Source organism: Cervus canadensis, chromosome 26, assembly GCF_019320065.1.
Source record: "Cervus canadensis isolate Bull #8, Minnesota chromosome 26, ASM1932006v1, whole genome shotgun sequence".
Taxonomy (NCBI): Eukaryota; Metazoa; Chordata; class Mammalia; order Artiodactyla; family Cervidae; genus Cervus; species Cervus canadensis.
This window is the reverse complement of record NC_057411.1, coordinates 49,645,936-49,669,925: the sequence shown is the minus strand read 5'-3', so window position 1 is coordinate 49,669,925 and position 23,990 is coordinate 49,645,936. Positions and strand designations below refer to the sequence as shown.

Genomic DNA, 23,990 nt, shown 5'->3' with positions numbered 1-23,990 from the left:
ATGGCATCTTGGACAGGACAGTGGAAGTGCTGAGGTGAGAAGTGGGTGGGTTCAGGCTACACTTGGGGGTCGAGGTGGGAGGGTGTTGTGGGCAGGGGCGGGGACATGCCTGGGGTGACTCCAGGGTGTCGGGATGGAGTGGTGGGTACATGGCAGTCACTGGATTCAGTGGGATGGACCCGGATTCTGCTGATGACTGGTGCTCTGGCCTATGAGGAACGGACAGGGAATAATGCAGGACGCTCAGCCTGGCAAAGAGAAAGATGCCACATGGGCACCTGGTAGCCCATAGTAGGTGCTCAGTTAAGGTCGGTGACTCAAGGAGGAGTCTGGAAAGGCTGTGGTGGCCCTCGCCGCTGTCACATGGACGGCGGTCGGATGCATCCTGTATCGCCATGGGCAGCGCAAGGACCAGGCTTCCCAGGGAGACCATGCCTGCGATCCAGCACGTTCTCTCCCAGAGGGTCTAGGCCCCAACCCTACCCCAGTACGCAGGGGCTCATGTCTCGGGGGCTCTTGGGTCCTCCTGCATTTGGCAGGTGCCCTCTGAGGGTCTGCCGTGCCTGGAGCTTCCACCCCGAGGGGAGGAGCCTTGCCTGCCCTGGGCAGACTCCAGCGTCCACTTACTAAGGCCAGCCCTGCACTCTTACGCCCAGCATTCGCCGAAAGACATGGCCATTTCGCTCTGTGTCAGCCTCTTGCCGTCCAAAGGTGGCACCCTGGCTGAGGGGGAGAGAGCAGCTCGGGTCTGGGTGACCTGGGTGTGAATCAGTCTCCATCATGTTTCTAGCTGTGTGACGTTGGACCAGTTAGCCACTCTGAGTCAGATGACATCACTGTGCCAGTTGGCTGGGCAGTTTGGGTGATTATTCACTTGTTCAGGAGTTGGGAGCGCTTGCCATGAGAGAGCCCTAGGCAGGTGTGATGTGCAGTTTCAATTGTCTTGTCCGTGTCACCCCCTCTTTACCAACCTGACAGCCAAGTGGGCCAGTAGAACTAGAGAAAGGCTTCCATGGAAAAGGAGTGCTATGGGCGGGCCAGACAGTGCTTGCTGAGAACTTCACGGAAAAGCAAGGTGGGTGGGGGTGAATGGAGGCAGGGTCAGGCACAGGCTTGGTCACCCGCAGAAGGGAAGTCCCTCCTGGATGCCTGGTACTGGGAAAAAGCAGGATGTTTGAGAATTTATCAGATTTGGCTTATTTAACAAGCACTTGATCATCACCACCAAGTTGTTCCAAGGACTTGACGTGCTGGTGCACTTTTCACAACTCGGTGCGGCGGGTACAGAGGAAGTTTGTGGCAGGGGGTACAGAGAAGGCTGGAGGATGTCCCCAGACCTTGCAGCTTCTAGGAAGCAGATGTGGAGTTCTGGTTAAGATGTCACGCGGGGCCACTCTGCTGTGCGTCTTCCCAGATTAATTACAGTATGGAATATTGATTTCTAACCCCTCTTCCACACGCCAACCTCCCAGAACACACAGTCCGCTCCTTAGGTAGGAAAGTATGTCAGCCAGGGCCTTCCAGAGAGACAGCAGAACCAACAGGAGACAGATGGATAGACAGACAGACATAGAGAGACGCAGACAGACAAGTATTGAGTTGGCCCAAGAGTTCGTTTGGATTTTTCGGCAAGATGTTATGGAAAACCGGAATGAGCTTTTTGGCCAATACAACATCAAGAAATGTAACTTAAGGAATTGGCTTCCTGTGGGGCTGGCAAGTGTGGCATCCGCGGGGCAGGGCAGCCGGCTGGACACTCAGGGGGGAGCTGACACGTAGAGGCAGAATTCCTCCTCCTCCAGGAAGCCCTCAGTGTTTGCCCCGGCAGAGTGGAAGCAGCCACTGCATCTTCACTTAAAGGCTGATTGTAGGCATGACCATGTGGTAGAATACCTTCACCACCCCTGGACTGTTTGGCCATACAGCCGGGCATCAGCGCCGGGCCAGGCCTGGCTGACTCCTGCAGAGAGCAAGGCTGGCAGATGAGTAGGTGGGGAAGGAGGGTGTGCCCTCCCGGGGCCTGGAGGCTGCGGTCCCCGGGGTGCTCCTTTCTGAGGCTTGGCAGAGGCAGGGCTGAGCAGCTCCCCGGGGGGAGCGGTGGTTTCAGGAATGCCTCTGCTAGACCCTGGGGCTGAATGCACACCTGAGTTTGCCCAAGCAGGAAAAGCCCCAGTTGTGGGAATGCACCTGAAACCCCAGGTCCTGAGGTTAAAGAATACATCCTTTGTTTCGACTCATCCGACCGGTCTGATGGGTCTCAGAAGAACTCAACAGACTGATGGTGACTGTTCCCAGCTATGCGGACGTGTCTGGGAGACGCGTCTGCCAGAGCCTCCGGGTGAGACACGGAGAGCAAACAGGAGCCGTCGTGGAAGGCCAGGACAGGTGGTAGGACTTTAGGGGTGGAGGGTGGGGAGGGAAGAGGGAGGCGTGCGAAGAGAAGGGCAGGCCTGCTGGAGAGGGGGAGCTGGGAGGCAGCGTGACTGGGGAGGTGAGCCGGATTTGGACTCAGGGATGCAAAAGCATGGATCATCCCTGGATGAGGACAGGAATCAGGCCCATGCTGCCCTAGAGGGGCTGAGACAGACGAGGTCAGCTGTGCTCAGTACTGAGGGACACACATGGCGCGGGGCCTGCTTGCTTGGCTAGTGCAACCCAGGAGGGCCCCCGGGAGGAGGGGACATTTGAGCTGGGACCTGCAGAAGGAGGAGGAACTGCTCTGTGAAGTAGGGGAAGAGTACTGCAGGCTCTGGGTGGCAGAGAGCCTGGCACGTTTCAGAACTTATAGATGCCCGCCATGGGGCAGAGCCGTGGTGGGAGAGGTGGGAGAGGTGATGCAGGACCTCGGGGCCACCTGGCAGCCACGTCAGTCCACATCTCAGAGCTTCCATCCCCATCCTACCCAGTAAGCTATGGCAAGGTCACAAGCCGGTGATGGAGAGCTTCTGGCCCTTGTCTGGCACAGAGGAACACTCCAGGGATGGCAGGGGCCATTGTCTTTATGACAACAATGATGTTGTCATGGTGATGATGTCGTCATGGTGATGATTTCATGGTGATGATGCCATTATGGTGATGATGTCATGATGATGTCGCGATGATGATGATGTCATCATGGTGGTGATGTCGTCCTGGTGATGATGTCATTGTGTGATGAGGTCAAGGAACAAGGAACATGGACCCTGCTCAGCAGGAGTCCCCTCTACAGACAGGGCCTCCCTGTGCCTTGTGACAGTGTGGGGATGCCCTGTGGGACCCAGATTCTGAAGGAACACAGACCCTAGAGTCACAGGCTGAGGGGGTCTGCGCCTGAGCCCACCCACTCAGCACCACCTGGAACAGGGGGCCTGGTGGTGGCTGGTGGGCTGCAGTGGGCATCTGAGCTTGGTGAGGTGGTGGGACTAGGAGAGCCCTGCGGGGGAATCAAGACAGGCCAGTCCCAGCAAGCCGGGCAAGCACAGGCCGTGGGCCTTCACCACAAAGCCTGGGATGCTTCCAGGAGCATCCATGGGGGTCACAAAAAGTTGGACATGACTGAGCAACTCACACTCTCTGTGATTCAGCATAAAAGGGTCCCTTGAGTCCCCTCCCCCGTATCATGCCAGTGACTGGGCTCCAAAACCCAGTGCAAGTCACACAGGGCTGTGACTTCTCTGAGAGAGATGCCTGGCGGTGATGGTTGTTTCTGCTTTCCACAGTTCCCCACGGGTCTTCATACCATTTTCTCTCTCGATCATCACAGTAACCTTTAGTAGGATGTGTTTTTTAAATTCAAGAAAGCACTTTTTTTTTTTTCCTGGCAGGAACTGGATTTTTTAATGATAAAATTCACAATTGCAGCCATTTTATTTATTTTTTATTTTTTAGATTTGATTATTTTTATTATAAAAGTAATTTAGATGTTTAATTTTATGCAGGAACAATGAAATAAGTACTGTTTCAAAATTAAATGACAGTAGAAATGAAAGCATATTAGAGCACTTTCTTGTACTTTTCATATTAATTGCAGCCATTTTAAAGTGTACAGTTGACTGCCTTTAGCACACTCTCAATGTTGTGTGACCTCCACTACCTCTGCGGGATTCTAGAACGTGGTTGTTGGGTCCAGGGGGAAACCGCCCGCCCACCGATCAGCTCTTCCCCAGGCCCCTCCTCTCCCAGATGTCGGCAATGACTGAGCTGTGTGGTCCCTGAGGATGTTCCCCACTCTGGATGTTTCCTACAAATGGACTCGTTTAGCCTGTTTCCTAGCCCCTCCATGTTGTAGCACAGGTCAGAGCTTCACGACTTTTTATGGATGAATCATGTTCCCGGTGGCACCAGTGATAAAGAACCTGCCTGCCGATGCAGCAGGTGCAGGAGACCAGGTTTTTGATCCCTGGGTCGGGAAGATTCCCTGGAGGAGGGCATGGCTACCCACGCCAGTGTTCTTGCCTGGAGAATCCCCATGGACAGAGGAGCCTGGCCGGCTATAGTCCGTGGGCTCGCAAAGCATCAGGCGCGACTGAGTACTCCTCAGTCACGTTCCAGAGTCTGAATCGACCGAGTCTTGTGTGTCCCTTTGTCCTTCCGCGGGCACTTGGGTTGTTCCGGTTTTGGACCGGTGTGGATAATCTGCTGTGAACACGGGTGTGAAGGAACCCGTGCAAGTCCCTGGTTTTGGTCTTTTGGGATCTGCTGGGTCTTGAGGTGCTTCTGCTAAGCGTGCGGAGGAACGGCCAGGCTGGTTTCCACGCAGCCGTGCAGAAGCCACACTTCTTACATGGGGGTGGGAGGGGGTTTTGAACCAGGTCCTCCGGGGCTGGAGCTCGACCCCTCCTGCTGCAGGCTGTCCACCCCCCTTTCCATTTTCTCCCCATCTCCTCCCAGGCTGGGGGGGGGGGTGGCTGGCCTCACTCCTCCCGGGAAGCCCCCCAGGAGAGGGTGCCGTGCCCACCTGAGCCGGGTCTTAAAGGACAAGAAGAAGTTATGCAGCACCAGCTGAGGAAGACAGACATGGGGGTGAAGGGAGTAGACACCTTCCTTCCCTGCAAGGAAGAGTCTAGAATTCAGGTGGCGTCAAGTGGCGACAGAGGTGGCTCTATCTCAGGTTGTAATAACTGTGTCCAGGGCTCACTGTTCCTGCCCAGGGCCGGGTTCAGCCCTGGAGCTGACCTGGGCTGACCCGTTCACCCCGAAACTCTGGGGGTGCCAGGGTGACCCCATTTACATGCGAGTAGGCTAAGACTCCAGGGGGCTAGCTGGCGCTGGTGCCCTTAACACTGTCCGGCTTCCCCATTGTGCCCGCCAGGACTGGGGCTCAGAGAGACAGGAAGCTCACTTGGGGTCACAGACCAGAGGTGGGGTGGGGGGAAAGGGAGGATTTGAAGTGAGGCCTAGGCCTGTCTGCCTCCGTGTCCTCGCGCGAGCCATGGGGACACTTCCTGCTCAGACAGCAGCCGTGAGAAGGACATGAAACGGTACACGTGACCACGTGTGCACACTCCCTACCATTTCCAGGCCTGATTTGCGCTCAGTCTGCGGTGGGAGACGCTTCTGCAGGTGTCGGGAGTCAGGGCTCTGGCCCCTGCTTGGCAGCTGCTCACCGTGGGTCCCCTCACCATCCCTCTTTCCTCTGGGCCAGCTTCTGTGCCCTGCAGAGCAGACCGGTGGGGATGCAGAGGGAAGCTGGGGAGCCAGGTGTGCCCAGGGAGACCCCCCCATCCTCTCTGCAGGTCCCGCCTCCAGGGGCGCTTGGCCAGGTCGCTCACTGCCCCCCTCTGGGTTGCCCTTTTCATTTTCAGAGACACCTGTCGCCCGAGGAGTTCCGAGAAGTGTTTGGGATGAGCATGGAAGAGTTCGACCGCCTGGCCCTCTGGAAGAGGAACGACCTCAAGAAGAAAGCCCTGCTGTTCTGATGCTGCTGGGGGGTGGGGGGCCCTGCCCACGGGTGTGCCTGCGGGAACCACCAGACCCCCCTCTCTTGCCCTCGGCTCTGGCTTCTCTGTGTCCACCGTGGGCGGGTGGGCGGTGGGCGCCTAGGAAGGGCCGGTTGGGGGGCACTGGGGGCGGGAGGAGGTCCCATAGCAGGTAGAGCCCCCGTTTCTGGTTTCTGCCAGCACCGCCCCCACGCATAGTCTGCCGCCCAGACCCCTGGCTTTGCACTGTCCTACCCCGCTGCCTCTTGCCATCAGGAAGGAAGATGCGGCGAGGTCGCTGCCCGGAGACGCAGGACCACTTAGACGCACGCAGCCCACCCTCCCACCTCCCTGCAGTGCCCTCCCCGCACTGGGCCCCCGGGGTACACAGAGGACGGGAGTGGACGCCTGAGGGGCTTAATCAGTGACGGGCGCTGACGGGTTACGGTGTGGGCACCCTGCTCCTGGTGTCCATGGCCCCGCTTCCCTGCTCAGCCTGGGAGGCACGGCCTGGCACACAGGCCCCCGTCCCCCGCCCCGGGCCTCCCCGGGGCCGTCAGAAGCATGGGGGGCGGTTTGCAGCCTTCGTGATGAATCTGTGTTTAGGGAGGACCTTCAACCCGAAGGCGCACCTTCTGCCGGGGATCCCGTGCGCTGCGTTCCTCTTCCAGGTCATCCCTTAGATGCCTAAACGATATCTTTAAAGTTAACACAGAAGTTTTTATTTTGTTAAAGAGTAGAGCCTACTTAAACACAAAGACGACATATATAAAGAGTTTAATTTTATGGTCCCGCTGAGAGGGAGCGCGCCAGCCTTATTCTCCACCGTCGCATCTGTGTTCCAGGTTTCATGTGTGTTCCTAATACACAGGACTCCTTGTCCGTTTCCTTTGTGCTTTTTTTTTCTTTTTTTTCTTTTTGGCCTGTCACACAGGCACCCCGAAAGGCAGAAACCCGCCCACACACCCCATACCGCGGTTTGTAAGGACCCCTTAAGTACGGCCACACTGTTTCTCGCTGTCGTTTTCCAAGTCTTGCAGAAAACATCCTCCCCTGATGGCCAAAGCCCCCCAGTTAAGGGTTCCCATGGTCCCGGATAACGCTTGATGCAGCTTTCAGCGCACCCTCTTCGTCACGTGGCCGGTGGAGTCCCCCTTTGCCCCCCTCTCCCCGTAAACCCCCCGGCGAGGGAAGGCTGGTGTCCAGTCCTGAGACCGACGACACCCGGACCCTCCGGGAAGACGGGATGGGAGATGCTGCCGAGATCGGCCAAGTCGGCAGGGAGACCTGCCAACCACGCGGGTAGAGTGTGGTTACCTGAACGTTTGTACAATGCATCGAGGGGCCTGTGAAACACTGCACGGTGTCCCGGAGTGTGGGCCCCGCCTTCGTGCCCCGCGTCCGTCTGTGCGTCCTGGACGTCCGTCTGTTCCGTCCGCGTGACTCCGCCCCTGTAGTCCTGCTGTGCGCCCGGCTCTCCAGCGAGGCTTGGCCTGGGAGGGGGTTTCTCAGCACCAAGCATATGCTTCCCTCCGTGTCGCGATCTGAGCCCGAGCCTCTGGAAACCCCTATTTTCTCACTAGTGAGCGTCTTGTCAGACCAGGGGAGCCTGGAAAAAATAAAGGATGATGTATTCTAACTTGTGAAAGTGAAAAGCCACTTCTTATAAACGCCTGTCATTTCCAGCCACGGGCCCCCTTCTGCCGCCAGCGCCTGGGGAGGGCATCTGCTAAAAGTGGTCGTCCTGGAAGTGGGCATGGAGCCGGGGGTGGGGGGGACAGACCCCGTGTCGGCCTCGGGATGGCCCTAGGACAGCCGTGGTAGGGGCAGCCCCTCGGGCTGGGGCCCTAAGCCCCTCACCCAGGAGCCCTTCACCCAGGCCAAAGTGCTGACAGGAGAGATGCTGATACCCACCCCCATCAGGCCAGGAAGACAGACCAGCATACCGACCATGATAAGAATGACCCTTTGGAGCATGTCCCCAAGGGGGCCCCATAAATACCCCAGAGGTCAGCGGAGGCTTTCTGAGAAGGCACTGCCAAATGTAGGTCTTGCCAGATGAGGCTGCATACCTGGAGGCCAACAAAGGGATGGGTGTTCTGGGCTGAGGGGACAGCAGTGGATACAGGGCTGGAGATGGCATCCCAGGATCCGCAAACAGGCTGTTGGTTGTGGCCCTGGAGCTCGTGGCTAAGGAAAGGACGGGCACCTGCCCAGTAGGTTAGCAGCTGCTGCCCTGGGATGAAACAGTCTGTAACCGCCACCTCCGTTCTCTCAAGCTGCTCTAACCAAAACTGCAGACAGGAGCCTCAGACAACAAAACGCTGAGTTCTCTTGGTGTTGGTCAGAGTGCTGGTCGGGCCAGGTTCCGGCAAGAGGCCCCTTTCTGCTCTCAGATGTGTGGGCTGGGTCCTCAGCTAGCAGATAGCATCTCTCTTCTCACCTAGCCAGCTTCTTACAAGGGCACTAACCCCCTTGTTGAGGGCCTCACACTCACAATCTGATCACCTCCCACAGGCCCCCTCCTGCGTCACACAAGAGATTTGGGCATCAGCTGTGAATCTGGGGACACAATTTAACCCACAGCAATCTCTAATCTTATTGCAATGACAGTAATGACTCTCACGAAGCCCCCAAAGCCTGTCCACATGTACATACTGCGCCCCATCTTGGTATACTCGGTGATGCAAGTCAGAAATGAGAGCATTTCCCTCCCTCCCAAGGATGGCCCATCAGAGGTCCTGGATTCACCCGAAGCATGTCTCTTCATCTCTCCATCTCAGCAGACACCTGCTCGGAATTATCCAGATCAGAAAACAGCCCAAGACTAGAAGGTGGTAGTCACCAATGGCCCTGGGACACAGTGTACACCGGGCCTGTCCCATGCCAACCAGGTACGTGGTCACCCTGACCATATACCCTCTACTCTCAGCTCTCACCTGAGTGAACACAGCTTCCCAATCAGAATTCTGGTCCCAGTCTTGCCTGGGAGCAGGTCATTTCCCACCTGACAGCTGCAGTGATGCTTCACGGCCACCGGTCAGATCATGTCAAGGTCCCAACAGCACCTTCTGTGGCCGGCACTCTGCCCCCTCCCGTAAGCCACAGCTATGCTGCCTTCCCTCGGCACAAGCCCTGAGCTTTTACACTCACTCTCCTCCTTCCCAGGGCCTGGGGCTGCTGCTTGTTTTCCAGGTGGAGCCCCACTCTCCCCTCTCGGTTCAGCTCTGAAGTTCCCACCTCAGACAGTTCAGTTCAGTTCAGTTCAGTTCAGTCACTCAGTCGTGTCTGACTCTTTGCGACCCCATGAACTGCAGCACGCCAGGCCTCCCTGTCCATCACCAACTCCCAGAGTTTACTCAGACTCTCAGACAGGCCCGCTGCTGACTCCAGGAATTTCCCCACCCATACCCGGAGGTCATCATGCCTGCCCGTATGTCAACACATTCTTCTCTTTCTCTTTCTTCTCCCAAATCACATTTTCACTTTTATTTGGGGATATCTTGTATTTTCTCTCTTCTTTTAATTTGGTTATTTTTAAGAATTCATTTTATTGAAGTATAGTTGATTTATTGTTGTTGAGTGGCTCAGTCGTGTCCGACTCCTTGCAACTCCATGGACCACAGCACACCAGGCTTCCCTGCCCTTCACTGTCTCCTGGTGCTTGCTCAAACTCATGTCCATTGAGTCAATGATGCCATCCAACCACCTCAGCCTCTGTTGTCCCCTTCTCCTGCCTTCAATCTTTCCCACCAACAGAATCTTTTCGTGAGTCTTCTCTTCACGTCAGGTGGTCAAAATATCAGAGATTTAATTTCAGCATCAGTCCTTCCAGTGAATATTCAGGATTGATTTCCTTTAGGATTTTTTAGCTGATTTATAATGTGGTGTTAATTTCTGCTGTGCAGCAAAGTGATTCAGTTATAATCATATGTATGTTCTTTTTCACATTCTTTTCCATCATGGTTTATCACAGGTTGTTGAATAGCATTCTCCAGCACATTCTTCTTGTCTGTTTACTGACACTTTCCCTCCGAGAGGGCTGGCAATTTTACAGCAGTGCTCTGTGACCCAGGATGTCACTGGAGTACTTGGTAATGAGATGAGAGCCCAAAGTTTTCCCAGGTGTCAGTGCTGAGAACAGTCCAACCCAAAAGAACTTTCTGCAAAATGTTCTGTACCCACTCTGCCCAGTACGACAGCCACTAGCATTTGAAGTGTGACTGGTGTGACTAGGGAGTTAAATTTTCATTAAAGTTAAGTTTAAGCAGCCACAGGTGACTAGCAGCTTCCAGTGAGACAGCACAAACCTAGAAGATTAGAAACTTCTGCTGCCTTGACCGTAGAGACTGGATCCCTCGGTAGGCTCGGGACCTGTCATTCTGTCTAGAGGAGTGCCATTTGGTGCCCAGGGTGTAGGGTCATTTAGAGTATGCACTGTCTGTGCCTGGCACTGTCTTGGGTGCTGGAGGTTTGGTAGGCTAGCCTGTGTGCCTCAGAGCTCATGCCCACCACCCGAGCTTCAGTGGTCCTAGGTTCTAAGGAGCTGCCCACCCCAAAGCCCCAAGCCAAGTCCAGTCCCATTTTCCATGCCAGCCTTGGTGTCTGCCACCGGCACCAACCTTCCCAAACCAGCCTCAGCCTGGGCCTGTGTCAGAAGCCCTGGGACCCAGGGGGTGGGGAGATGTCAGCCTCCAGCCTTTCTTTCTGGAACCTTCTCCCAGGGTAGCTGTGCCTCCTAAGCCACTGAAATCTGAACCCAGAGCTGCAGAATTCACTGCTTTGAATGAGAGGAGGAAGACGGCCAGGCAAGTCACACTGCCCATCTTAGGGTTTGGCTCAGAAGGGACACGTGTCACCACCAGTCCCACTCATTGGCCAGAGGTGGTCACGTGACTCCATCCGACTGCAAAGGCATCTGGGAACACAGCACTCATGTGTTGAGAAGCCAGCCAGCACGATTGGTGGGCACTCCCAGCTCTGCAGCCCAGGCTCTCCAAGACCTTCTTGTCCCCGCAGTCAACACCACCCCTCCCCGCACCTTTGGTGGCTCTTGGCAGGAAGCCCCCAGCTGCCCCTGTCACCATGCTCTTGGTGCGTGAGGCTTGGTGAATGAGGCTTGCCGTCCTCATTCGTCATGCCCATCTGCCCGCCTCACCACATGACCTCCAGCCCCTTCCAGTCTTTGCCATGTTCTGTGTCCCCTCCTGAAGGCGCTTTACCCACAATTCACCGTGTCCTGCCCATTACCTGCTGCCCCCGGCACAGGCGATTGGACCGAGGGTGGCCCCTGAGGCCCTGGACTTCCTGGTGACCCCACACGGCCTCTGGCTTCACTCTGCATGGACATGGCCCACCCAGTCAGCACTGTCTCAGGGAGCTGCACTATGAGTTGCATGAGTCAAGGGAGGTGGACAAAAGCAGGGGACAACCCCCCGAGCGCGAGCCAGCGGGGCCCACACGGTAGAGAGAGGGCACATGGGATAGTCGGTCAGGAGAGCGAGAGAGGGAAGCAGAAAGGAGACAGAACTGGAGGGGCCATCACCAGCGGGGGGGACACCGTGAGTGGCCCTGTGGATGGCTTGGGGCTGTTTAACCCCACCCACCCCGCTCTGGGTTCTGAGCCGGCTGAGAACCAATGGGAGATGGATGAGTAAGCAGGGACTGTATCATTTCCCTTGGTGCATCAGATCCCAGAGCCCCAGTCCAAATCTTCTGGAACAGCTGAGCTGGAAGATGTTGTTCAGTGTGTTTTAGATCAGAAAAATCTGCAAGGATGGTCCACCTCTTTCCCCACCTGCTCCTGGACATAGATTTCCACCAGGTGACAGCCGGTGGTGAAGGGGGTGGTAGAAGCACCCCCACTGGCCAGTGCAATGGGAGGAGACTGCCCGTGAGCCCACCTCCCCGGGCAAGCAGAAGGAGAATGGGCTCCGGGCCTATGCCGAAAACCCCCGCCTGGGTCCTGGCCTGGGCACGGCTCCCGCAGGAGGTGGAAAAGTGAATCAGTGTAGCATCGATTTCCAGCTCTCGCTCTCTGCCTCTCCCTGTTCTGAGCACCTGGGGTCCTTACAATAATACTGTGAGATCCTTCCTAATCCCCACTCTACACATGGGGAAACTGAGGCACAGTGACCCAGCTGGGAATGTCAGACGAAAGATCTAAAGCTTGCCCTCTGCCTTTGAATAAGGGGCATCGTCCCACGGATGCCTGCCTGAGCAAGCCTGCCCCGAGATCCCTGGGCAGAGCTTGGGCTCAGGTCGTCCTCAGACCAGACCAGCGGCTCCCTGCCTCACCGTCCAGAGAAGCATTTGTCCGTGCGGACAGTCAGGGACACTCCCCACTGTGCCAATGATGGCAGTGGCCAGCTGTGTCCTGCACGGGGAGGACTTTGTCCCAGGCCAGGAGGCCTGGCCATGTGGTACTGAGGTCACTTCCGGTCACACTTAGCTCACAAGGCTCCCTAGACGGCCCACCGGCCCCAGGGGCGCTGAGGTACCCTGATCGTCGGGCTTCCGTAGGGGATGGGTAGGCTCCTCCTGGCCCAGCCCTGCCCCCTCCCCCCAACCCCACTGCTCCCACCTGTCCTCAGGCCTCCTCCAAGGCCGCCACCCTCCTTTCCAGACCCCTCCCCTACATCACCTCCACCCTTGTCATTGCCCCTCTAGAGGGAAACCTGTCTACTACACAGGTGAGAGCTGGGTCATTCCAGAGGTCAGTTTCCTTCGACCCCTGGACCCCTGGTCTCCCCCTCCCCGACCCCCACCTTCCAGAGTGGAAGAAAGCCTGGTGTTGGGTAAGTCATCACCAGGGCTGAGTGATCACGAACTGGCCCGGTTCCCGGCCCACGGGCTGAGACGGCGCGTTCCCGTGTAAGAGCACTTCTGACAAATTAAATGAGAGAGATCAGTGCCTGTCCAGTGATGGCCAGGCTGTGGGCTGTTACCGAGCCAGTTTTCATGAATAATAGAAGCTTCCTTTTCTCCCGTCTGAGTACCGTGAACCATCCTCAGGGGTACGTCATTTCTGAGCGCTCCACACAGCAAGTGCGGCCTCCTAAGCATGCCTCCTGCCTCCAGGGCCCGATACCTCCCTGACCTGATACCTACACACCACGTCTTCCTCCAGTCCGTCCTCAGGGACGTGCAGCAGCTGGTCTGCAGTGCAAGCTGGACTGTGCCCGCCCCTGCCTGGAGACCTCAGCATGGGGACTTCTGTGGCCCGTCCTCCGACTCCTTCGCGGGCACCATCTGGCCATTGATCCCTCTCCAGACTCTTCTTTACCCCTCCTTGTCTGGCACCCTTGTTTCTTGATCGGCATCTTCTCATCTCCCTCCCAAACTCATGTCCACCGAGTCGGTGATGCCATCCAACCATCTCACCCTCTGTTGCCCCCTTCTCCTCCTGCCTTCAATCTTTCCCCGCATCAAGGTCTTTTCCAATGAGTTGGCTTTTTGCATCAAGTGGCCAAATCATTGGAGCTTCAGCTTCAGCATCAGTCCTTCCAATGAGGAAACTGAGGCTCAGAGAAATTACGTAAATGGCCCAAGAGCTTGCAGCTATTAACTAACAGGCTAGGATTCAGACCAAAGCACACGTGTGCATCCTCTGTAATGGTCATGTACAATTGCATGTCAGGTGTGGGACTAGGAGTTTCATTAACATACCCTTTATCATCTAACTTAACTAGCACCCATTATATAAATGAGCAACCTGAGGCTCAGAAACACTAAGTAACTCACCTACAGTCACATGACTGCTGAGCAGAGGTGCTGGGATCCCAGCCCAGGACTACCAAGCTCTAAACCCAAGCACTCCCCAGTGCCCAGCACCTTCCTTCCTCCTTGACTCCCCCACACAAGGCTCAAATCCAGCAACACTGAGTGATGTCTGTTATGTGATCATTTCATGATAAAGAGTCCCAGGGGAAAGCTACTTATTGGCACAAGCTTTTGAGTGAATCATTTCCTTGTGTAAAGATGGGACAACGTAGGGCCTTCCCTGGTGGAACGGTGGATAAGAATCTGCCCGCCAGTGCAGGGGACACGGGTTTGATCCCTGGTCTGGGAAGATCCCGCATGCTGAGGGCAACTAAGCCCATGCACCACAACTGCCGAGCTTGTGCTCCAGAGCCCGGGAGACGCAACTGCTGAGCCCACCGCAGCAACTACTGAAGCCCACGCGCCTAGCGCCCGTGCTCTGCAACGAGACCCCACCGCAGTGAGAGGCCCACGTACCCCAACGAGGAGTAGCCCCTGCTCACTGCAACTAGAGCAGAGCCCACAAAAAGGAATGAAGACCCAGCACAGCCCCAAATAAACAAATAAATCTTTAAAAAAAAGATGCACAACTTACGTATGGTGGTTGTGGCTTAGTCGCTAACTCGTGTCCGGCTCCTGTGACACCATGGACTGCTGCCCGCGAGAATACTGAAGTGGGCTGTCACTGCCTTCTCTAGGGGATCTTCCTGGCCCAGGAATCCAACCCAGGTCTCCTGCATTGCAGGCGGATTCTTTACCGACTAAGCTATGAAGGAAGCTTATTACCTCCCCAAAGATGAATACTGAATGATTGCGTGCATGAGTGGATTCACAGTCAATCAATTGCATTCATCACAGCCCAGAATCAGAGTGATGTTGGTGGTATAGAGGACATTGGAGACCAGGCAGTCCAATGTACGGGGATATATTTAGGGTTTAGGGGACAAGGGTACCCATAACTTTATTTTGTCACTGGTAGATTGGCTGGTCAGAAATCCATGTATGTACCAACCTGTGATTGAAATTTATTTTAGCACTAAAATACAACTTGGTAGCTATGGTTGAAGTGGTTTAGTCCATGTGTTGGGCAAAAGTGTATGAGGTTCTGTGGTCAATGTGGTGAGAATATGGAGGTATTTAACAGGTGTTTCCCGTCTGTCCCAGCCCCTTCTCTGGACTCCAAGCTTATATAGACCAGGACTAGCCCTCATTTAATGGACCAAGACCTCCCTCACCCCAGTGCTGTGCACACAAGGCTAGACTTCCACTGAAGGATGCGGCTAGAGGCCAAGGGATGAGCATCTCTCTGCAGCCTGGGTTAGTGGAGATGCTGGGCAGAGAGGACTGTCTTCTGACACCCCTGTTCAAAACTTCCTGGGCGGTCACAGCCTCTAGACATTCCCCAGCAAATGGTTTCCCCCTTACAGCCCCTTTCCTCTTTTCTCCTGGCTGCCCCCACCCCGTTCTTGTAAAGGCCAAGTTTGGCTCTCTTTGCTTCTCTGCCTCAGCGCCCCCTCCGCATTGATGGTCAGTGAGTCTTCAAAACCAAAATTACCTTCCAAGGAGACTACTGAGGTTCTGAGAAGCTCAAAGACTTGCCAAGGTCATACAGGTGTCAGAGCTGGGTTTCAAGAGGTGATTGTTGTTACTCTCAAATTTATGCTTTCTCCAAACACCAAGCCACCACATTAACTTGATGGACCAATGTTTGCAAAGGCACCAAGCAGAACGGGAGAATGACATGCTTAGGACCAGTTGGGAAGGGGTTCTTTTCCTACTGTGCCACGTTCATGAAGGAGACAGAAGACAGTGCATGTAAGTGGTTGTAGGTTTTGGGAGGGAGATGGACTGACACTTTTTTTTTCCTTTCAACATTATAAGACTGATATCCCATTGTTTTTTGACTTCCATTATTTTGGGTAAGTAGTTATCTGTAAGTCTTACTGGTTCTTTTTTTTAAATAAATTTATTAATTTTATTATTATTACTTTTTGGACATGACACATGGCTTGTGGGATCCCAGCCAGGGATCAGATCTATGCCTTCAGCAGTGAGAGCACAGAGTCCCAGCCACTGGACCACCCGGGGAGTCCCTGTAAGTCTTATTGCTATTCCCCAGAATATGGTGTTTGTTTTCTATGTCTGCTTTTAAGATTTTATTTTAACCGTTAAGTGTTCAGCAGCTTGGTAGGCAGCCTCTGAGAAGACCCCCAGTAATCCCTGCTTCCTGGTGTGCCCACCCTGTGTGGTCCCTTCCCATTGACTGTGGGCTGGACCTCCTAACTTGCAGAACACAGTGGAGCTACTTGACTGTCACTGCCGGTGAAACGCATGGCTTCCATCTCAGGGGCTCTGGGGCAAGTCAGCTGCCGTGTTGGGAGTGGCTATGTGCAGGCCTGGCATCCGTGAGGAATGTGGCCTGCGAGAAGCCATTGGAGTGACATGAGAACAAGTCACCCCCCAGTCAAACCAGCATGTCAAGCCATGGCCCCAGCCAACAGCCTGGTTGCAACTTTGTGAGAGACCTTGAACCAGAGGTGCCTGGATGAGTTCTGCTAGATTGCTCACCCACCGAAACGGTGAGATAAGGAATGTAAGTTTGTTTTTTTTTAAATTTTTTGGCCACTTGGCATGTGGGATCTTAGTTCTCTGCCCAGGGATCAAACCCACATCCCTTGCATTGGAAGCAAAGTCTTAACCACTGAATGGACAGGGAAATCCCAGTGTAAGTTGTTTCAAACTACTAGGCTTCAGGGCCATTTGTTAGGAACTGATACGTGACTCGTGTGAAAGCCCTGTGGGCTTTCAGCCTTGGCAGCTCACACCACATCCTCACGTGGGTTGGATTCCTCACTGGTGCCTAGCTGCCACAGGGGATCTCTGTTCCTTCTGGGTCTCAGAATTTAGGAAGACTGCGTCCAAAGTGTCCTGGAGTAACAATGACCCTATATGCGAGACACCAAATGAAACACCAGTATAAAGAACAGACTTTTGGACTCTGTGGGAGAAGGCAAGGGTGGGACGATTTGAGAGAATAGCATTGAAATGTATCTATTACCATATGTGAAATGGATTGCCGGTCCAGGTTCAATGCATGAAACAGGGCACTCGAAGCTGGTGCACTGGGACGGCCCTGAGGGATGGGATGGGGAGGGAAGTGGGCGGGGGGTTCAGGATGGGGAACACATATACACCCATGACTGATTCATGTGAATGTATGGCAAAAACCACTACAACACTGTAAAGTAATTAGCCTCCAATTAAAATAAATAGATTAAAAAAAAAGTGCCATGGAAATGTAGCTTACCTTGGGATATAAATAGCCTGTAATTACATTTACTTCCTTAAGAGACATATTAGTGGAAGAATCTGGAAGACGTCTGGGGTCACTAACCCCATTTGATAGCCCTTCACAGTATTAAACTAGGTCAGGAGCTTCTACAATGCATGCTGGCTCAGGGATTCCCTGGTGGCCCAGTGGCAAAGAGCCCGCCTTCCAATGCAGGAGACACGGCCCAAGAAGAGTCCGCCTGCCTCCAAGCATCTAAGCCCATGCGCCACAATTACTGAGCTCATGTTCTAGAGCCTGTGTTCCACAAGAGAAGCCACCAGAATGAGGGGCCTGGGCACTGCAACTGGAGAGGAGCCCCTGCTTGCCGCCACTAGAGAGACATCCTTGCAGCAGTGAAGACCCAGTTTAGTCGCTCAGTCGTGTCCTACTCTTTGTGACCCCATGGACTGCAGCTTGCCAGGCCTCCCTGTCCATCACCAACTCCCGGAGCTTATTCAAACTCATGTCCACTGAGTCAGTGATGATATCCAACCATCTCATCCTCTGTCGTCCCCTTCTCCTGCCGCCTTCAATCTTTCCCAGCATCAGGGTCTTTTCCAAAGAGACTCAGTGATTTTCCAATGAAGACTCAGTGCAGCCAAAAATAAATAATAAAATAAATAAAATCATTAAACAAATAAAATCATGCTTGTTGTTGTAAAACAACAACCTTGGACACTGGGCAAGGTAGTAAACTATTGGAGTGTCTCTAATGGAATATGGCTGGGGAAAAGGAGGCTAGTAAGGACAGTAGGGCCAGCAAACCCACTGGTGGATTGGTCTGCCTTTGTTCGGCCCATTGCCTAGAACAGAACTGAGTTGGGCGTTGACGCACAGCAATGAGCAAGACACACTCTGTTTCTATCTTCAAGGAGTTTTTGTGCAAGTGGCAAGAGAGTGATGGTCAACAAAGAAGTGGAATCGTGGTGACTGCCAGAAAGAAGTAGAGGCGGCTATGCATGTGTATATTGGGGAGGGGACCTAGTACTTGTTTTTTATTGTTTCATAAGAAATAATCACAAATGTAGCAGCTTAACATAACCCACATTTTTAAACTCAGTTTCTATGGGTCAGAGTTTAGCCCATTTTAGTTGGGTTCTCAGCTCAGGGCTCACCAGGCTTCACTTAACCCTTCGGCCAGGATGTGTCCTCCCCTGGAGGCTTGACCAGGGAAGAGTCCCTGCCAAGCTCCTTCCAGTTGGCGCCAGGATTCATTTCCATGGGACTGCCTGGCTGGAGCCTAGCTCTTTGCTGGCTGTTGGCTGGAGGCAGTCCTCAGGTCTTACCACCATCCAAACATCTGCAGGTGGGTTCTCCAGAGGCCCTCTCATAGCACAGCCTATACAGAGAACCTCTCCCTATAGTCTAAGATGAGTTCTTTTTTTTTTTTTTTGAAATAAATCTTTATCAAGTTGATTTACAATGTTAGCTTCTGCTGTATAGCAAAGTGATTCGGTTATACATATACATATATCCACTCTTTTTTTTTTTAGCTTCTTTCCCCATATGAGTCATTACAGAGTACTCAGTAGAGTTCCCTGTGCTACAGAGTAGTTACTTATTAGTTATCTATTATATATAAATATATATATATGTTAGTGTGGCATCACTGACTCCACGGACATCAGTCTGAGTAATCTCCGGGAGTTGGTGATGGACAGTGAAGCCTGGCGTGCTGCAGTCCCTGGGGTTGCAGAGAGCCGTACACAACTGTGGATGGTTGAAGGCCTGGGAGAGGCTGAGATTTCCCAATAGGACAGTCTATATTGGAGCCAAGGGCCACCCTAATACCCCAGCATGGAGAGGTTGGGCAGAGAAGGGGTGCAGACTCCAGAGGGGCCGCAGGGGGTGGGGGTTTAGTCGCTAAATTGTGTCCAACTCTTGCAACCTCATGGACTATAGTCTTGGCTCCTCTGTCCATGAGATTCTGTAGGCAAGAATACTAGAATGAGTTGCCATTTCCTTCTCCAGGGGATCTTCCCAACCCAGGGATCGAACCCAGGTCTCCAGAACTGCAGGTGGATTCTTTACCAGCTGAGCCACAAAGAAAGCCCAAAAATACTGGACTGCGTAGCCTATCCCTTTCTCCAGTGGATCTTCCCAACCCAGGAATGGAACCTGGGTCTCCTGCATTGCAGGTGGATTCTTTACCGACTGAGCTACCAGGGAGGAGCCGCCAGTGATCTAGAGGAAAACGGGGACTTTGGCGTCCCAGGATACCCAAGATCAAAGGTGGTGAGGACAGAGGCTTTATGGATGACTGGTACTTGGACTTATGGGGTGCCATGCAGGGCGAGGAGAGTGCTTCAGGTGGGGAAGAGCGTAGGACACAAGCTTTGCGGCAAGAAGGGGAAAGAGCTCTGTTCAGAGCGCCAGTTTTGTGGCTTCAAGTGACCTTCAGAAATCTCTGATCCTGTCTGCGGGAGGTCCTTAAGGGAGAGCCAAATTTGCCTCTACTCCATTCCGCACATCTTTGGGGCTTTGAAAATGTAGCTCAGTCGGTAAAGAGTCTGACTGCCGTGCAGGAGACCTAGGTTCAGGAAGACCCCCTGGAGAAGGAAATGTCAACCCATTCCAGTATTCTTGCCTGGAGAATCCCATGGACAGAGGAGCCTGGCTGGCTCCAGTCTATGGGGTTGCAAGAGTCGGACATGTTTGAGCAGCTTAAGCACAGGTGGCTTGGGGGCCAGGAGGTCTCCCTCCTTGGGCCTCAGTTTCCCTTTCTGTAAAGAGGACCATACTAAATGAAATCAGTCCTGAATATTCACTGGAAGGGCTGATCCTGAAGCAGAAGCTCCAACACTTTGGCCACATGATGCAAAGAACTGACTCATTAGAAAAGACCCAGATGCTGGGAAAGATTGAAGGCGGGAGAAGGGGACGACAGAGGATGCGATGGTTAGATGGCATCACCGACTCAATGGATATGACTTTGAACAAGCTCCGGGAGTTGGTGATGGACAGGGAGGCCTGGCGAGCTGCAGTCCATGGGGTCGGGAAGAGTACGACAAGGCTGAGCGACTGAGCCGAACTGAAAGAGAGCCAATTCCATAAACTTGAGTTCCGGGTCTGGTATGGCCAAGGTCTCGCTGAGCGGACCCCGGGTGGACTTGACGCCGGGCGGTCCCGGGTCGGACCGGGGTGGACCGAGGTTCCGGGAGCTCTGGCTGCAGGGACCCCCGCAGCCCCGCCCCGGAGCGGCCCCGCCCCACCTCCCTTTGTTTCCCCAGGCCCCGCCCACCGCGGCCAGCTCCCTCCCTATTGGCCGGGGGGCGGTCCCCGAACGCCGAGGAGCAGCCAGGGGCGGAGCATCGTGTCGCGGGCGGGGCGAGTGCGCCTGCGCGGAGCCCAAGCCCGGTCGCAGCCTTTCGGCGGCCGCTGCTCCTGAGGAGCCGGAGCGCTAGCCTGAGTTGGGACCAGCTGAGGCGGCTGCGAGGCGGCCCCGCCCCGGGGCTCCATTGTTGCGGCGGCGGCAGCGGCTCTGCCGGCTGCTCGGCTCCTCCTGTATCGGCCAGGGCGGCCTCCGGCTAGTAGCGATCGCTGCCCCGGCGGCGGCCTGAGGTGAGGCGGCGGGCGGCTGGGCCGGGCCGGGCGTGGGGCCCCCCGGTCGGACACGGGCTCCGGGGCTGGGAGAGGGTCTCACGGCCAAGCGGCGGTCCCGGGCGGTCGGGGGATCCTCGGGAGTCAGGGGTCCCAGACCCGGGCGGGGTCCAGGGTGGGGCAGGGGTCTCGAGTCGGGCGGGGGTCCCGGGGCCGAATTGGGGTCCCAGAGCCGGACAGGGTCCCCAGGGCCAGACTGGGGTCCCAGAGCCGGACGGGGGTCCCGGGGCCAGACTGGGGTCCCAGAGCCGGGCTGGGGTCCCCAGGGCCGGACGGGGAGGAGGGCAGGGCTCTCGAGTCGGACGGGGCTCCCGGGGCCGGACTGGGATCCTGGGGTCGGGCGGGGCTCCCGGGCCCGGACTGGGGTCCCAGGAGACAGGGGTCTCCGAAAAGGCAGGGGTCCCGGGCTGGGCGGGGGTCCCAGGGCCGGATTGGGGTCCCAGAACCGGGCGGGGGTCCCGGGGCCGGACTGGGGTCCCAGGCGGCAGGGGTCTCCGAGAAGGCAGGGATCCCGGGGTCGGACGGGGGTCCCCCCCTGGGTGTGGCACATCCGAGCGGGGCGCCGCGGGGTCGCTTGCCCGAGGTGTCGGCCGCCGCCCTGAGGGCCAAGCGGGGACAGGGTCGCGGAGCGGAACCGACCATCGCGCGTCCGGGCGCCGGGCATTGTCTCGGCTTCGGGGTGGCTCCGAGGGGGCTTCGCGCCCGCCAGGACTCCTCGGGGATCGCCCGGTGATGCCCCCCGCGCGGGGTCCTTGTCATCCTGAGGGCGGGGACACTGCCTCGGTCTCCGCTCCCTCCCTAGGGTGGCTGGCTCGCGCGGTTGTCGCCCGAAGGCAGCTTGGGTGGGCCTTCGCACGAGGGGACCCCGGACATCCTGGGAGTGGGAGACTGTCTTTGTCGCCCCCCCCCCCCCCACACACACACCTTACCTCCACCGGGTGACTGGTTCGCGGTGTCTCACTGAGGGTGACTGCGTGGGCCGCCGATCGTAAGGATTCTGGTCACTCCGAGAGTGAGGGGCTCAGAGTGTTTGTGGGTCACCGAGGGTGGCTCCGCGTGGACCCGTGCGCTCGGTGTCTTGGCCCCCCTGCGAGTTGGGGGGCTGTGCCCCGTCCCTACGCCTCCCCTCCCCGACCCCCCCCACCCCCCGCCACGCGGCTTGGGGGGTGGATCGGTCCGGGGACACGCTCCCCTTTTCCCACAACGGTGCGCGCGCGCGTGTGTGTCTTAGGGGTTTCCATGTGTCGACGGGTGTCCCTGCGCGGGGAGCGGCGCCGGTCGGGCTGCAATAGGCTTGTACGTGGGGGAGAAGCATTTGGCTGGAGTCGGACAGCTGAGCCGCTCTTTTATTGTCTCCTTTGCCGTGTGAACTGAAGCGGCGGCACTGGCCCCGGAACCCGCCCCTCTCCCAGGCCCGGTCCCCGGGGAGCGCGGGGCTGTCACTGCGCCGCCGGGGGACCGCGCGTCGGGGTTGCGGCCGGCGTTTCCTGCTGGGGCGCGAGACTCGGCCGGCCCGGCGGGAGCCGGCTCTGATTGGAGGGAGCCTGGTCCCTCTGCCCGGCGCTTCTTGATTTCTTCCGTTAGGATTGGGAAGAAGAAAAAAAAAAAAAGAGTCTGGAAAGCCAGATTTAACTTTGCAGCTCTCAGCGCCTGGAGAGTGGAAGAAAACTTTCCCAAGAATTTGGCGGGCTGGAGAGTGCGTTTGAAGGAGGGGAATCCACACCCGCGGAATGAGGCCAAGGCAGTTACAGTTAGAGGTCAGGTTTATGCAAGGAATAGAGGGGGTGAGGCTGTGGGTCATTCATTTACCCTTGTATGAAAACACCTATTATGTTCCAGGGGAAGTGATTCTTTTCCCCTGGGGAATGCAGTGTCTAACAGGTCAGTCTTTTTCCTTTTCAGAGCGTCCTGGTCAAAGACAGAAAACTGCTATAGACACAAGTAACTTTAATATCCAAATGGAAATTCTTTGTGAACGGACAGGGTATAAATAACAGAAATGCAAGATGGAAATGTGGCCATAACTGCAGCTGTCGCTGTTATAAAGTCCAGACTTAGCCGGCTGGCCTTTCGCTCTGCCTTGTCTCCGCTCACTCTTCTGTCTCCCCTCCGTGCACCCAGCTCCAGGGCTTCCAGCTTCGTTTGGCCATTCTTACAGTATCAGTTTAGGTGACACCTTCTTTCTGAAGGCTCCCCTGACATCTTCTCGTCCTGCCCTCTGAGAGCCGTGGTCTTCAAGGACAGGGTGGTTTGCTGCTGTACCCAGAGAGAATGAGGTCTGTTTGAAGGAGAGGCCCCTTTTCTCCACCCTGGATCCAAGTCTTTCCTGTGATTTAAAATCTGCAATTCCTCAGCTCTCCTAAGGACTTTCAGATGAACAGTTGCTATCACTGTGTTTGTTGCACGGTGTGGAGTACTTGAATTTATTTGGTCTGAGTCTGGCTCTGGAATGAAGCCGCTGTTTGTTCCTGCAAAACCACTGGGCTTCAGTTTCCTCACCTTCGAGGGTTTTAAACTAGGTAAGAACTTTGTCAGCCCTAAACCTTTAATTCTTTCAACCAAATACAGCAGAGGAAAGTTCTGTCAGTGGCAGTGGTATAAATAATGGAGATCCTTTAAAATGTAGGTTCTAAAGTGAAAGTTTTGTGGTTTCTTTCCACAAAGTTTAGTTGTGGGTGTATTCTTTGTCTCAGAGTTGAAAGACACTGTGGATGGAAGCTTTGGCAACTACTTGATACTGTCTTGCATATTCTTCATAATTGCATTTTACTTGCAACATCTGTGCTCTGTCAAATTGGTTTGAAGTTTTCCTTAATGAAGTTGTTGGGTTCAGAACTCTTGGCAGGAGCATGTTGCTGATCTTTTGAGTGTCATATGAAGTCGGCCAACTGCAGGCTTTTTTATGCCCCAATCTCTAATAGAGATTTTATTTTATTTTTTAAATTTTATTTTTATTTCGTGTTGGGGTATAGCTGATTTAACAATGTTGTGGTAGTTTCAGGTGAACATTTAAAGGACTCAGCCATACCTATACATGTATCCGTTCTGCCCCAAACCCCTCTCCCATCCAGGCTGGCACATAACATTGAACAGAGTTCCATGTACTATATAATAGGTCCTTGTTGGTTATCCATTTTAAATATAGCAGTGTGTACATGACCTTCCCAAAGTCCCTAACTATCCCTTCCCCCCAGCAACCATAAGTTCAGTTTCTAAATCTGTGAGTCTCTTTCTAACGGAGATTTTAATTTGGAGAGTATGAGATGAGTGAACGTGGGGAGTACCTTGAGTGGGTGTTTGTGGCTTTGTGTAATGGATTAAAGCATAGTTTAAAATTATTAGTTGCAAATTTGCATCATGTTAAATGACCTATAAAGCTTCAATTCTAAAGAATATAGTAA

At 54.9% G+C, this 23,990-nt stretch overlaps 2 protein-coding genes across 30 annotated transcripts in view; both read left to right on the top strand.

Moving 5' to 3' along the window:
- Positions 1 to 7,552, top strand: part of ABLIM2 (actin binding LIM protein family member 2) — a 158,666-nt gene extending 151,114 nt beyond the window's left edge. For all 28 annotated transcript variants that reach the window (XR_006265654.1, XM_043447917.1, XM_043447941.1 and 25 more), the window contains one exon: positions 5,784 to 7,552. Coding sequence is in view for 27 of the 28 variants with exons in the window: in XM_043447917.1 (XP_043303852.1) it covers positions 5,784 to 5,897 (114 nt within the window). In the remaining variant the exon portion in view is untranslated. The remainder of the gene's footprint in view (positions 1 to 5,783) is intronic.
- A 12,768-nt stretch (positions 7,553 to 20,320) lies between these two features.
- Positions 20,321 to 23,990, top strand: part of AFAP1 (actin filament associated protein 1) — a 147,780-nt gene continuing 144,110 nt past the window's right edge. Inside the window, exon 1 of one of the 2 annotated variants that reach the window (XM_043447567.1) lies at positions 20,321 to 20,550. The gene's annotated coding sequence lies outside the window, so the exon portion shown is untranslated. The remainder of the gene's footprint in view (positions 20,551 to 23,990) is intronic. The other variant, XM_043447566.1, reaches the window with a different exon arrangement.